Source organism: Podarcis pityusensis, assembly GCF_964106645.2.
Source record: "Podarcis pityusensis genome assembly, chromosome: 2".
In the NCBI taxonomy this organism is placed as follows: domain Eukaryota; kingdom Metazoa; phylum Chordata; class Lepidosauria; order Squamata; family Lacertidae; genus Podarcis; species Podarcis pityusensis.
In genome coordinates this window covers 43,232,078-43,247,453 of record NC_138029.1, presented here as the reverse complement: position 1 = coordinate 43,247,453, position 15,376 = coordinate 43,232,078, and the positions used below count along the sequence as shown (strand labels likewise).

The window sequence follows — 15,376 nt, the reverse complement described above, 5'->3', positions numbered from 1 at the left end:
TGGAGTGACTGAAAACCACTCTGCCAGATAAATATTTTTGTTTGTTTGTTATAAATCTCTCGCCAGCTTAGATATCTGTCTCTGACTATGCTATATTTTTCTACAAGAGCCCGGAACCATGAATTCCTGCCATAAAAAATATATTCTCTGGAGGGCAGTGGTGAGGGGGAGTCCTTCAAACTCTGATACTGAAGAGAGGGCATTTCCACAGAGGTTGGCTGAGGCAGCCTTCAGAATCACATGCTGTTTGGCCTGCACAGTCAGTGGTGCCATCAGGACAGAAGTTCAAGGCCTCACTCAGCAGATTGGGAAGGAAAGCCCCCAAATTAGGCAAGACCGATTTACACATTTTGAAGTACATGAAGTAATACACATTGCCATCTATAGAAGGGCCCTCATATAAGACTGTGAAGTCCCAGATTGCCTAACTTCACCACAGCTTAGTTTTTAAAAAAAATATTTAAAGGGAGGAAGGGCTTCCAGAGATTGTAAACAACAACAAACAAGCGTAGAGCTTGTTTTTGAAAAAGAGCTGTTTCCTTTTCTTGGGGTTATCCTGACATTCTTGGTATAAGTTTAAGTCAAAAAGCAGCTTTAAAAAGATAGTAAGTTGCTTTCTAACAATGAGGCATAGTGTGGTGGTTCAATCTGTCATACTCATTCTGAAAACTCACATTGTTATGTGGGAGAATAAAGGTACTTCGTAGTGATGTCATTGACTGGGTTTCTTTTTTTCTTTTTTGTGGGTGTATTCTGCAACATGTCATTGACACAGTAATAATGCATTACTGGTAGACTTACATTGGACCATACCTGCATCATCAGTCCACTTTATTAGCTGTTCTGGATTTCCAATTCTGAAATTAGAGCCAGTGTGGTGTAGTGGTTAGGGTGTTGGACCTGGAAGACCAGGGTTCAAATCCCCACTAAGCCATGAAGCTTGCTGGGTGACCTTCGGCTACTCACAATCTGTCAGCCTAACTGACCTCACTGGATTGTTCTGAGGATCAAATGGAGAGGAAGGAGAGCCACATATGCCACCTTGATCTCCTTGGAGGAATGTGCATATTGTATATAAATGCATTAATAAATGAATAAATAGGCACTCTTGCACAGCAAAAGTGAGGCAAAATTAAACTGAAACATTGGTAGTATTAAAAGGTACAGAATTTCAGTAGGAAGTTACAGAACATGCATTTGTTGGAAATGAAGCAGTATGTCCACCCTGAAACTTTTGCAGGTACAAACAGTATTGAAAGCGGGATTGTGTATAACTGCCCTGATGAGCACAAATCATCAAGAATGCACACTTAAAAGGGCAGCTAGAGGCGCCATAGATTACTCCTATGTCTAATTCTTGTCACATCTTGACTCTAACTGCTTCTGCTTCATGTAAAATGGAGCATCCATAAAATATGTCACACTTACTAAAGCCTTTTATTTAACACCCCCTTTACTCCTCTTTGAATTGTTTTGACAAAATCCTTCATTTGTCACAGCTTTGCTGTTTCCTCCTAGCTCTTCAATATATGGCATAGATTATGGATGATCCCGTAAAATGGCACATATCCTACAACATCACAGGAGATATTGCTAACTTCCTTGCCTTAGTCACCCTAGACACTGTCCCCTGAGGCATCTTGGCACTTTCCTTGCTTCAGCCCCATAGCAAAACAGAACATCAGTGCCTTAGAAATAATTCCTGGGTTTTCTGCCTAGGCGTGGAGACAGTGGAATCCTTTTGGCATTCTCTGTGCCTGTGAGGCGGCTCTTATAAATAAGGCTGTTTAATTTCAACCTAATAAGAGGTAAGAGTTGAGAAGAGATAACTCATCCTAATTCAAGGAAGCCGAGAGACACAATTACCAAGTCTTATTGTGTAATAAGATAGACCGATGTCCCTGCTCTCGGCTTATGTTGCTGCACACGTCAGCCAGTGAATGGAAAGAGACGGTTGAGTGCTTGAGATATAATGAATCTCCTGGGACCATTTTGTTCACAGAGAGGCCTGATCTCACATCCCAGGCATCCTAGGGCCCTACTGGACAAAAGCAGGGCCTTATTTACAGGCAAAAAGCAGCTCTTACTGATCTCCTGAGCCATCCTAGGGATGAAGGAATAGAACAAAAAGAGAGAAGGTCATTGGCCTAGGACTAAAAAGTGGTGCTAGATGGATGAATAAGCCAACTCCTTAAATGGGCAGAACCCTAAATTCCAGGGTTAAAATCTAATGACATGAGTACTGTTTGCAGTCAGAGCCTTGATGCATTCCCAAATAATTATTGTGAAACAATGTCATTGCAGGCATGTCTAGTCACCATCTGGATGCTGAGACTGCTGCATCCATATCTTCCCACCACACCCATCTTAAGATGAGCTGTTCTCTTGTTTGGGCATAGCTGGTTTTTAGTTTCAGAGAGTTAAGATGATCTGAAGGAAACCTGTCTTGTACTAAGATCTCCCAGGTGGATGTGCATGGGTGATGACTTAAGCTGACTCGTGGAAGCTTTATTGACTGGAAGCTTTATTGACTTACATCTGCACATTAGTTAAAGGGCAGAGTTGCCAGTTCAGCCTTCAACTTTAGAGTTTTGATATACCGGAACATGGTCCACCCTCATAAGTCGTGCTTCTGGGCTTTGTGTAAGAGTTGTGAATCTATTTGCCCATAACAGACATACTTTTTGTCATTGTAACCACAATGACCAAGGAAGCTAATGAGCAAACTTAGTCAAGGAATGTTGATGCAGTGTGTGTGAATGTCCACCTCTGGATTTAGAGCAAGGGTCTTAAAAGCAGAAATAAGGAAGAATAGAATTCTTCCAAGGAGTTGTGGTTTTCTCCTTTCTGGCAGTCATTAAGCCTTAGACATGAATTTTAAATAAATGAATATTTATCTTTGCTGTAAAAAATAACTAAATCCAAATCTAAAGTGAAACTGAGACTGTGGTCCTTATTGCAGATATTAATACTGCACAGCTTGAAGCAATAGGTTGAATAAAAACTGACTCCTCAGCATAAAAACTGTCCAGACCCAAAATACAAAGTATTTTCAAAGCTTTAACAACAGAACTTGTTCCAAAACATGAAGAAAGAATGAGATATCCGAATAGTTGCATAAAATCATGTGCTTATCCAAGCACAGGTTCAGCTTCTTACAAATATGAAATAACTCCAAACAGACCTGAAATCAAAGGTCCGTCTCTCTCCATAGCCTTAATTACAGCCTTGAGCTTTTTTCAGGAGAGGCACATTTGGTCACCTTTGTCTTCGGTGGCTTCAGAACAAAAGCTCCCTCATAATAGTGATTTGCAACTGCATACCTTACTCATGTGATCCAAGGTTAAACACCACATGAAAGCTAGCAGAGATACATCCTAAATTAATTATCAATCCACTGGGTGCTCAGAGAGCTCTTTAGTTTAGCTCAATGGAATTTTCCATGCCACTTAGCAATACACATACAGAGCATATAAATATATTTTTGTCCATTTCAATGTACAATTAAACAATTACACTTAACAGTCCTATGCCCTGGTTCCTAGGTGTAAGCACAATTGAATTCAATAGGGCTTACTTTTAGGAACGTAGGATAGCTGCTTTATATTGAGTCAAAACATTGGTCCATATACACTGATGTCAGGGAACTGCCATCAGTGCCGGAGGGAGAGAGCAAAATCCAGAGGGATTCCAGAGAGCGTCCCGGGATTGGGAGAGGCAGCCCATCTTCTGGGGAAGAGAATCAGCGTAGCACCAGTGGAGAAGGGGGGCAGATGGGGGAAGCAGCGAGGCGGTCCCATGACTCCTTGCCGGGGACCAGCGGGGAGAGTAGAGGTCCTCCACTGCCTACGCCCTCCTTGCGCAGAAGGCTTTCGCGCAGAGAGAGTAGGAGGAGACTAGGGGTCAAAGAGCTTCTTTGCTGGAAGAAGTTTAAGAAACGCCCACTGACGGATTCTGCCAGCGATTGAGACAGCCACGGGTGAGTGGCTGTCCGGACAGAAAAGGTTCACTCAGGCAACCCAGCCAGGTGTTTGCACCGGCTTACGCACGATCAACCCCTAGAACCACTACAACTGACTAACAGGAAATCAGGGTTTCAGACAGGGACAGTCCCAGTCCTTCCTGGAGATGGCAGGAACCAACTCTGGGAGCTTCTGCATGCAAAGGAGATGTTCTACCACTGAGTTACGGCTTTCCCCCTTTTACCTCTTTTGAGTAGATGCACATGGCAACAGATACTTGATACTAATAATCCAAATCTTGAAGATGAAGAAAAACATGAAAAAAATATTTTTGAGCTAGCAATATCTGCTATGAAGGTTATGGAAGACACACTGCATTGACATATCAAAATCAGGTGCGAGAAGTAGAAACATGAAAACGTGAAAATGAGCATGCAGTTTTTCAAAACATATACACATTTGGTCTTCTTTCTTGAATTCCACAAATATACATTTGGTTTAGGCTTCATCTTTCAGTTTGTGTTGCTGTTTGAAAGCTAATTTAGTTGTTATTTGTTGCTTATTAAGATTCTGTGTTGTAATGAGAGAATGTGAAAGGCATGGCAAGTGTGAAGATGAATAATTCAAAGTGGATTGCTTTGTACATGTTCGCATGCAAATGTAAAACTTGACTGGCATAAAAAAAAGACATTTCAGAAATAAAAAGGATATGGAGTCATCAGTACGTAAGAGTTGTGCTGTTGTAAAACTTGTTGACCCAGTTGCTTTGCAACTGCAGGGGAAAGGTTACTCAATTCAGAGCACAATTACTCTCAGGTGCTGAGGTCCCCCAGTAGCTGCTACAGCCTGGAATGTGAAGCAGGGGCACTGGGAAGGGAGCAAAGCTCACTACTAATGGAGAGTCATTTTCATGCAATTGCAGCTCTTAGTCTGGCAAGTGTCGGGAAGGTGCCATGGACTGCAATTGCTCAGAACGGTAATTCATTTCTCTCCAAAGGTACTTATATGAAAAACATGTCAGATTAACACTGTCAAACTGCAAGAGAAAGGCAGGCTGTTTTCCCTTACAGCCTGTGTAACATTTTCGTCCATCTCTGAGAGTCATTTTATATAGTATTCAATATGCATCTGCTTCATGGTCTTCCTTCATATATCCTCTCAAGGGTTTTGTTTTGTTTGTTTTTTAAAAACCAATAATGCAGCATTTTGGAAGTTGATTTGGGAACTCACCCACCTCATTCTTAATTTTTTCAAAAGTGGCTGTCAAAGTTGGAAGCAGGGTTCAATTAAGTGTGTACCACAAGACATGGCTTCTGGTTCATGCAAACGATTGGAAAGCTGCTTTTTCTGTTCCCCGTTCCATGGAATGCCATTGTCGTTGGGATGTGATAGGTGCCCACTGGAAACAATGGAAGACACCTATTTCCCAGCAAGCTTTCCCAGCTGGATGTATAGCTGTCTTTTATCTCTGTAACATTTGCAATAAATATCAATGTGAGCAAAGGCTTCTGTAGCGTCTCGTTCCAGGTTGCAGCCCAGGATGGATATATTTTAGAATGATCATAGCTCCTTTACCATAGAAAAGTAGCACATCAGGAAAAAAGATTTAGCAAAGCCCTATCCTTGAGGCACTGGGGTATTTCAGGCAGGGAGCCCTCAGTTTGAAAAACAACGTAAATGTAACACACACCTTTCACCCAGGCACAGTGAGGTAGTACAGTCCAGAATTCTACCCCATTAGTCTGTCACCCAAGTCTTCTTCATACATTACAATAAGCGGGATTGTGGCTGCTGATCTCTCTTTGTCTTCCTATGCATGTTCAGCATAATTTCTAGGAAAAACCCACCATCATGGGGTAACCAACATGGTGCCCTTCAGATGCTGTGAGCCATGGCCAATACTTGGGAGTGATGGAAGTTGTAGTCCATCTGGAGGAACCATGTTGGCTACACCTGACATACACAATAAAACTTTCCTACATATGGGACTCAGCTATACAGCTGCAAATGAAACATTTTAAGTGTGTTGTAAAGTGCATTATGCAAATGTAATACTAGATGGTGATGGTGAGCTATAGCAAATTCGTTATATTTTTCAAAACTTTTTTTAAAAAAAGTATTTTCACAATGCGTTTTTTTAAATATGTGTCTTGATTCCACCATGGACTCTCTCTATGCCATTGGTGTCAAAAGGAAAGGCAGGGTCTCCTACTGCACATGCAGTCTGTACCTATATAGGCTCTTTCACAAGTTATGTCAAAGGGGCATGATAGGAAGAGCAAGGAAAGTGGTCACCGCCCTCTCCCCCCCCCCCCCACTTCCTTACGCACATTCATCATAATGTGGGAAGAAGGCTCTAAGTATTGTGTAGAAATGGGTGACGGCATACGTCTTTGTCAGGACAGAACATGTTCTCAATTTATTTCTGAAGTGATCAGTCTGATAATCTGAAGAACTCGCTTCCACATATCCGGGCTGACAGAAGCATAAATCAGCTCTTGAGTTCCCAGTCTCAAGATGAGCAGCAGTTCATTATAATTCTGGACAGGATATGGATGCATTTTTCTTTTTCTTTTTCTTTAGCACTTAGAAAGAGCTGTTGGGATATGAGAATCAATACCAGGCCACCCTTTAAACTCTCCATAGGCAGTACATCCCAGATTTGTTACAGCAGGGGTAGGCAACCTAAGGCCCGCGGGCCAGATGCGGCCCAATCGCCTTCTCAATCTGGCCTGCGGACAGTCCAGGAATCAGCGTGTTTTTACATGAGTAGAATGTATCCTTTTATTTCAAATGCATCCCTGGCTTATTTGTGGGGCCTGCCTGATATCTTTACATGAGTAGAATGTGTGCTTTTATTTGAAATGCATCTCTGGGTTATTTGTGGGGCATAGGAATTCGTTCATTTCCCCCCCAAAAATATAGTCCAGCCCACCACATGGTCTGAGGGATGGTGGACCGGCCCACGGCTGAAAAAGGTTGCTGACCCCTGTGTTACAGGATGACATCTATCCCATCTCAACATACCATATGTGTGTATAAAGATCTGCCTCATTACTACTGTGAGGGTTGACATATGTGTCCCTAGTTGTGCTGCAGTTGGAGACCTTTGGATAGGGAACAAATATTTTGCCAGTGGCAGTAGGCAGGGCCCTGCGAGGTGGGTCTGCACTGCACTGGCCTCCCAATGCTCAAGTCGCTGTTGGTTACCAACAGGGGGGATGGCGAGGTGCTGGAGAAGTAGGCATGGTGCACATGCAGCAGCGGGAGAAACCTGATTGGTTCCATCATGGCTGTGGCCACACTGCGCCACCCTCTCCCTCCCAGTAACTGGCAGCAACCCAAGCACTGGGAAACCCAGGAAGCACTGCAGCCCAACCCCAATCTGCCAAGGGCCGCCTACATTTTCTCTCAGTAGAGGGTGAAGCCGTTTGGAGTAACAGCATTGACCTCTGCCTGAATCCTTGGGCAGCCACTACCAAGTAGCGTAGACAGTTCTGAGCTCAGTGAATTGTTTGGTCTAACTCAGTTTCTCATCTCCAGACAGCTGCCACTCCAGATACTTACAAAGAAAAGATTCGGCAGAACTCTTAATAGGCAATTGTTAAGCGTGTAAGGACAAAAGAAGTAATTATAATTTAACAGTTTTCATGTTATTCTATTTTATTAAAGCAACTAGAAAAAAATATTATGATGGGAAGATCTCACACAGGTGAAGGGAAGCAGTGGGGAGGAGGGGAGGGTTAGGTTGAATTTGGGAACTAAAATAATATATGGGACAGCAAAGGATTTAATAGATTCTTATAGAACAGTAATATATTGTAACCAGAATAGAAGTTCAAAAGGGGAAGTAAATGTATTTTTAGTATTTTCATTATTGTAATAGTTATTATTTCTTATTGGTAGAAGGCAATGTTAATTGAGGCTTCTTCGTTTTGCTGTCTGTATAATTTTCTTAAGTCAATAAAAAAAAATTTGAGCACGAGACTGTTCAGAAAATTATAGATGCAGATTTATCGAGCATAGAAGCTGCAGCCAACAGGTAGCGAAGGAGCCATCAGCCAACAATGGCCACTTTGCAGCAGCGGGCAGAAGTCCAGTCAATGTTGGCACACTGGCAGTGGCAGGCAGTATCACCACGAATATCCCAGGAACCACAAGCCATTCCACAGGCACATCCAGTGGCCTTGTGACCTGAGAGTGGAAAAGAAAAGTTAGAGCGACAGGCAGCAGAGCATTGAATCGCCATGGTATGGAGGGAGCATACAACTCCCTTGTGACAATAGCTCCACTGGTCTGTTTCTGGGTCCAATTCACAGGAGAGGGCCTTCTCAGTGGCTGCTCCCAAACTTTAGAAATCCCTCCCTAGAGAAGTTAGACTGGCTCCCTCCTTGTTGTCCTTCCACCAGCAAGTAAAGATGCAAGTGCATGCTGTGCTAATGATCCAGCTAAGCAACCCAACCAGCTGCCTCCAGCTCTGAGCTTATATTTTATACTGACGTCTGCACAAAGGAAGCAGAGGTTTGTGGAAATGTGTTTTGCATCTACCCACAGAGGGAGTTCTGTTCTTGCCCTTCTGGCCACCATGAGCCCACTTCTAATTTCTTCCCAATCTGTTCTCCTCTCCCAGCAAAGTGTCTCACCTGAAGGGCAGTGGGCATCAGCAGCACGTGCAAATGCATCTGTGCAAACCAGCTGGCTCTTCAACAGGACAGAGGACACTGCAAGAAGAGTCATGAGACTTCAGGTTATACTACATGACACCCTTGCTCAAATAGAAAATGCTTTCTTTGTTCCTCCTGCTATTTAAACAGTTGCAAGCAATAGGGAAATCAATCTGAAGCTGTGACCACAACACACATTTAAAACACATTTGTCCCCAAAAGAATCCTTGGAACTGTAATTTGTTAAGGGTGCTGGGAGTTGTAGTTCTGTGAGAAGTAAAATAGAGTTCCTGGGCTACTGGGAGGAGGATGCTTTAAACGCATTGTGTGTGTGTGTATGTGCACATTTAACCACAACAGAAATCCCCCTCAAGTTTATAGGTGTTATGCCTCTCCAGGCCACAAAAGTCCCATTCTCCCATGGGATTATTTCTGACAGCAGGTCAGGCCAGGGGCTACACTGAAGAGGACAAAAGCAACAATGATTGAACACTTTCATGTTTGGGCTGTAAGTGTCATATTCCACTTGCCTTTCTGAGGTCTCATGTTTATGTTTCACAGAAAGGCATGGAAATAAGGTGGGAACTTATACGACAGGCAGAGAAGAGTGGCTTGTCAGACCCATAGTTAAAAACACTGCCCTAATACCAGCCCAAGATTCAAGACTGATTCTCATGTTATAGATATCACATGAATCTTTTTGGATTTCTTGTACAAGCTATATATCAGTAGAACCTGAAGATGTTCACGTTAACAAACTTTAATCTAGCAAAAACAAAAAACATATAAGGACTTTTCTGGTATGAGTAATCGGATTATGGTTCAGGGTAAAACTTTGGTGATAACCCTGGGTTCCCAGATCTTCAAAAGAAGTCCTATGACTTTTAATTAGAAACAGACAGTCCTGGATGAAACTGGGAATCTTAGAATGACAATGGGGCGCAGAGCTTCAAACATCATAAAGGGGCCTACGGATGTTGGTGATCTGACACTAACTAAAAGCGAAACAAAAGAAGTGTCATGGTCAGATCACTTCCTGGTGCAACTGGACTTCTCCGCAACCCTTCCCCTCTGCAGGGAGGTGGGACCGATTCGGATGGTCCGCCCCCGCCACTTAATGGATCCAATTGGCTTCCAGAGAGTGGTAGGGGATGTTTTATCCCAAGTTGATGGCCTTTCAGCTGATTCCCTGGTGGCACGCTGGAATGCGGAGTTAACCAGGGCTATTGACTGTCTGGCTCCGAAGCGCCCTCTCCGATTGCATGGAGCCCGGACAGCCCCGTGGTTTTCCCCGGAGCTGAGGGCGATGAAACAATCGTTGAGATGGCTAGAGCGCCGGTGGCGGAAAACTCATTCTGAATCAGACTGGACACGGGCTAGAGCTCACCGTCGAGCCTACCAAGTGGCAATGGCGACGGCGAAGAGGGCCTTCTTCGCCGCCTCCATTGCATCTGCAGAAAACAGCAGCAGGAGACTTTTTCAGGTGGTTCGCAATCTATCAGAACCACCTGTACCACCGGGGCCTGGTAGGGACCCCAAGATCTCCTGCAATGCTTTTGCAAAGTTTTTTGCAGATAAAGTCGCTCAGATTCAGAAGGAGGTAGACTCCACCGTGGGAGCAGGGCCAGGGCGGGAGAGTGCTAGAGTTCTGTCTGGTCCTGTTACATGGGATCAATTCCAATCTGTTACCTCCGAGGATGTGGACAGGCTGCTTGGACAAGTGAAACCAACCACCTGTCTCCTTGATCCTTGCCCATCCTGGCTGATAAAAGCGAGCCGGGAAGGGCTGGGCGATGGGCTCTGCGGGGTGGTGAATGCTTCCCTCTGTGAGGGAGCCTTCCCAGACCCGCTGAAAGAGGCGGTCATTAAACCGCTTCTTAAAAAAGCATCTTTAGACCCGGCCAATTTGGCCAACTATCGCCCAGTCTCAAATCTACCATTCTTGGGCAAGGTGATTGAGCGGGAGGTTGCTGAACAACTCCAAGCACGCCTGAAGGAAGCGGACCATTTGGATCCCTTCCAATCGGGATTCAGGCCTCACCATGGGACTGAAACTTCCTTGGTCGCGCTGGTTGATGATCTCTGGCGGGCTAGGGACAAAGGTGAGAGCTGTTTCCTAGTTCTGCTGGATCTCTCGGCGGCCCTTGACACCAGCGACCATAACATCCTTCTGGACCGTCTAGAGGGGCTGGGAGCTGGAGGCACTGTCATACAGTGGTTCCGCTCCTTCCTCCTGGGCCATGTCCAGAAAGTGGTGTGGGGGATGAGTGTTCAGACCCCTGGGCTCTCACTTGTGGGGTGCCTCAGGGTTCCGTCCTCTCCCCCATGCTTTTTAATATCTATATGAAGCTGCTGGGAGAGATTATCAGGGGGTTTGAACTGGGTGTTCATCAGTATGCAGATGACACCCAGCTCTACCTCTCCTTTAAATCAGAACCAGTGAAGGCGGTGAAGGTCCTGTGTGAGTGCCTGGAGGCGGTTGGAGGATGGATGGCGGCTAACAGATTGAGGTTGAATCCTGACAAGACAGAAGTACTGTTTTTGGGACAGGGAGCGGGTGGGTGTGGGGGATTCCCTGGTCTTGAATGGGGTAACTGTGCCCCTGAAGGACCAGGTGTGCAGCCTGGGAGTCATTTTGGACTCACAGCTGTCCATGGAGGCGCAGGTTAACTCTGTGTCCAGGGCAGCTGTCTACCAGCTCCATCTGGTACGCAGGCTAAGACCCTACCTGCCCGCGAACTGTCTCGCCAGAGTGGTACATGCTCTAGTTATCTCACGCTTGGACTACTGCAACACGCTCTACATGGGGCTACCTTTGAAGGTGACCCAGAAACTGCAATTAATCCAGAATGTGGCAGCTAGACTGGTGACTGGGAGTGGCCGCTGGGACCACATAACACCAGTTCTGAGAGATCTGCATTGGCTCCCAGTACGTTTCCGAGCACGATTCAAAGTGTTGGTGCTGACCTTTAAAGCCCTAAACGGCCTCGGTCCTGTATACCTGAAGGAGCATCTCCACCCCCATCGTTCAGCCCGGACACTGAGATCCAGTGCCGAGGGCCTTCTGGCGGTTCCCTCATTGCGAGAAGTGAGGCTACAGGGAACCAGACAGAGGGCCTTCTCGGTAGTGGCGCCCGCCCTGTGGAACGCCCTCCCATCAGATGTCAAAGAGATAAACAATTACCTGACATTCAGAAGACATCTTAAGGCAGCCCTGTTCAGGGAAGTTTTTAATATGTAACGCTGTACTGTTTTTAACACTTGATTGGGAGCCGCCCAGAGTGGCTGGGGAAACTCAGCCAGATGGGCGGGGTATAAATAATAAATTATTATTATTATTATTATTATTATTATTATTATTATTATTATCCTATCCAAATACCTTTGGAATCAACTGCTTCCTGGATCTTCTGGTTAATCTGACTCTCTGGAATACATGGATAACCACAGGACTGCTGATCACTTGCATATTTTGCAGGAATTAAGACAGCTAAGAGAACGAAAACAATCAGCTTCATCATGATGGTGCAGAACTTCCTACAGAAGGGGGGAAAGAGCAGTTATTTCAATGCATGAATCTCAGCTAAAGCATCCATGACAGACGGCCATGCCCCCAGTAGGGCACGCGCTTTCCTGCAACCTGTTCACACTCACTCTTATAACCACTTCTGCAACCCATGGCTACATGTCATCACCACTTCCACTTACGGCCATGGGTCTCTCAGAGTCACTAGGGACAAGACGGAAGTCCTCTGTGAAATGCTACACTGGAGAATCCCCTAAGCCTGACCCCAAGGAGGGGCCTGAAACCCTGAACTTTCTGGTGGCAGCAAGGAACCGCTGCATATGGACAGAGCCGTAGCTAGGTGATCTTGCGCCCCTGGCAGAACTGTCCAGATTGCGCCCCCTAGCCATGGAAAAATTAGCTCTTCTTTCTGCCTCTCCTTCAACCCCAACCCCTCCACCCATTCAATTCACCCTCTGTTAAAAACCTTTTCTTATGAGGCAATAATTGATATTTTTATTTATAGATGTAATTTTGGACATATTTAAAGCTGATTTTGCGCGTGCCCCTCTCCTGCGCCCCTAGCAGGCGCCCACCTCGCCACCCCCTAGCTACGGCCCTGCATATGGATGAAAAAAATGAAATGAAATCCAAATACATTATTAACCTAGGTTATGCATATGACCAAGGTGGTATGAGGTCGGACTACCCCATAAGGCACGAGCTTGCAGCTTGGAGGTGCTTCCTAAACTGGTGCTGCCTCTTAATGTGGTGCTACTCAAGTGAGAAGGGTGACTGTCTACCTTTCTTAGCTGCCTCATAAAACAACCATGTCTTTTCCTGCAGAAGGCAGTCCTAAGCCACAGAAATTCATGCACTAGTGATATCTAGACTGGCTGTTGAAAAATGAGCAATTTGTACCTGTTCTTTAAAAGTCTGAAAACCTCCAAGCCTCCATCCTTTAATGCAACTGCCAGGTTGTTGTATGGAGGTGACCAGGTAGAGCAGACACCCCCAAACACAGCCCTCCAGCTGTTTTGGGACTACAATTCCCATCATCCAGTGGGTGTAATGAGAGCCGGTGTGGTGTAGTGGTTAAGAGTGGTAGACTCATAATCTGGTGAATCGGGTTTGATTCCCCGCTCCTCCACATGCAGCTGCTGGGGGACCTTGGGCTAGTCACACTTCTTTGAAGTCTCTCAGCCCCACCATCTCACAGAGTGTTTGTTGTGGGGGAGGAAGGGAAAGGAGATTGTTAGCCACTTTGAGACTCCTTAGGGTAGTGATAAAGCGGGAAATCATATCCAAACTCTTCTTCTTCATCATCCCTGACCACTGGTCCTGCTCGCTAGGGATGATGGGAGTTGTAGTCTCAAAACAGCTGGAGGGCTGAGTTTGGGGATGCCTGAGATAGAGCTACTGAGCTATGCTCACATAAGTAATTTCATCACTCAGAAGCATCTCTCTAAACCTAGCAACCAATATGGCACACGGCATATGCTGACATCGCTGGGGCCTGCCTACGATTATTCCCACCCCCCCTTTACCTTGTCAAAAAGCACATACCTTGAGGAACTCAAATTTCTTTCGAGAAGTTGCATTCACTGAGCAAACTGCTCCCCTTTAAATACAGCAGGGTTGCAAAAGCTCTCATCCAACTTTCAGAACATTTTACTCACTTGCCCAGTTGCACGCGTGCACCCTGTCCAAAACAGGAACACCCCCAGAAGACCCCTTTGCACCACGTGCTCACAACATTTCCATGTTAGGTCACAGAGCATGCAGTAAAGGGGCTGGGGCATACTTGTTGTCCAAAGCTCTTGGTGGGGCAACTCTACTACAGTAAAGTAATTTCCTCCTCCCTCTTTAAGACTGCAGTGCGATTGGGAGTAAAAGAAACTCTCAGAGGCTTCTCCCTGTCTTCCCTTTTAAGCCTGATCTTGCTCCAATGGGAGCGAAAGGGATTTTGACATTAGGATTGCTCCTCTAATAATTATTAAATTATTAGATGATCAGGAAAGAAAATATGACAGTCCTAAAAATAAGTTTAAATGGCACACATGACAACATATTTCTGCTATGGAAGTTGCGCCATTGTTGGGTTACACTGGTCACAAGAAATGTTGCATGTACAACACATTTCACCATATTTTCAAAATGCTAAGAACCTTAACAAAGAAAATAAAGTTAAAACATATCCATTTTTATTTTCATTTGTTATGGGGGGGTATGTGCTTTCGTGACTAATGTAACACTCAACCATTGTAAGTTTGTCATTAGCTCATCTGATTTTGTTCCTAACGTAACATAGTATTGTCCTGTCTTTTCACCAAATGAGAAAGCTAAACTATCAATACAATAATGAATACAATTAACCTATTATCTATTTTCTTGAAGAGGTCTTTAACTGAACTTTAGGGGAAGAAAACAGAGAAAATTCGAGCCATCTTGCACGTCACGCTTCTTGTTGCTTTACTCAGATGTGAAGTGCCCTTTTGAAAAACTGTTTGCCAGATCATGAAGCTTTTGAAGATTATCTTTAAAATGATAGAGAACATGTTAACTATATATGAAAATGAAAAATGAGTTGACATTTTCATGGAGTTACCTCGCTCTTTTAGATTTAAGGTGTGTATGCTGCGTGATTTGCTGCCTGCTTATATTGTAACTTTGCTGTTTGAAAGTGGCATCCATATACCCTGTCATTTTCATTTCATGTAATAAACCAAGCGTTGTTTATTCCTTTGGCGTATGAGCCTCTTGGGGCATAAGGTTGAGGCTAAAAACACATCCATAATGGATGAGTCTTTTAAATCCAGTAAAAGATCCTAAAGTTCTTGGGAATGTGCATAGGAATACAGGTGAGTGCTGGGTTCAGGTGCACACCTTGTAAAGGTAAAGGTAAACGTAAAGGACCCCTGGACGGTTAAGTCCATTCAAAGGCAACTATAGGGTTGCGGTGCTCATCTCGCTTTTCAGGCCGAGGGAGCCGGCGTTTGTCCATAGACAGCTTTCTGGGTCATGTGGCCAGCATGACTAAACCGCTTCTGGCGCAACGGAACACCGTGACAGAAACCAGAGCACATGGAAACGCCATTTACCTTCCCGCCACAGCGGTACCTATTTATCTACTTGCATTGGCTTGCTTTCGAACGGCTAGGTTGGCAGGAGTTGGGACAGAGCAACGGGCGCTCACCCCGTCGTGGGGATTAGAAACACCGACCTTTGGGTTGGCAAGTCCAAGA

General features: G+C 44.9%; 1 protein-coding gene across 1 annotated transcript; it reads right to left on the bottom strand.

Annotated features, from left to right (window-relative positions):
* Positions 1-7,607: 7,607 nt before the first annotated feature.
* On the bottom strand, positions 7,608-13,789 carry LOC308471894 (resistin-like). Its single transcript, XM_080996187.1, has 4 exons — positions 13,698-13,789; positions 12,009-12,163; positions 8,606-8,683; positions 7,608-8,156 (listed from the first exon to the last, which is right to left on the bottom strand). The coding sequence occupies exons 1-4, from the start codon at positions 13,730-13,732 to the stop codon at positions 8,020-8,022; spliced, it is 405 nt and encodes a 134-aa protein (XP_080852313.1). The 5' UTR covers positions 13,733-13,789; the 3' UTR covers positions 7,608-8,019.
* Between the last annotated feature and the right edge of the window lie 1,587 nt (positions 13,790-15,376).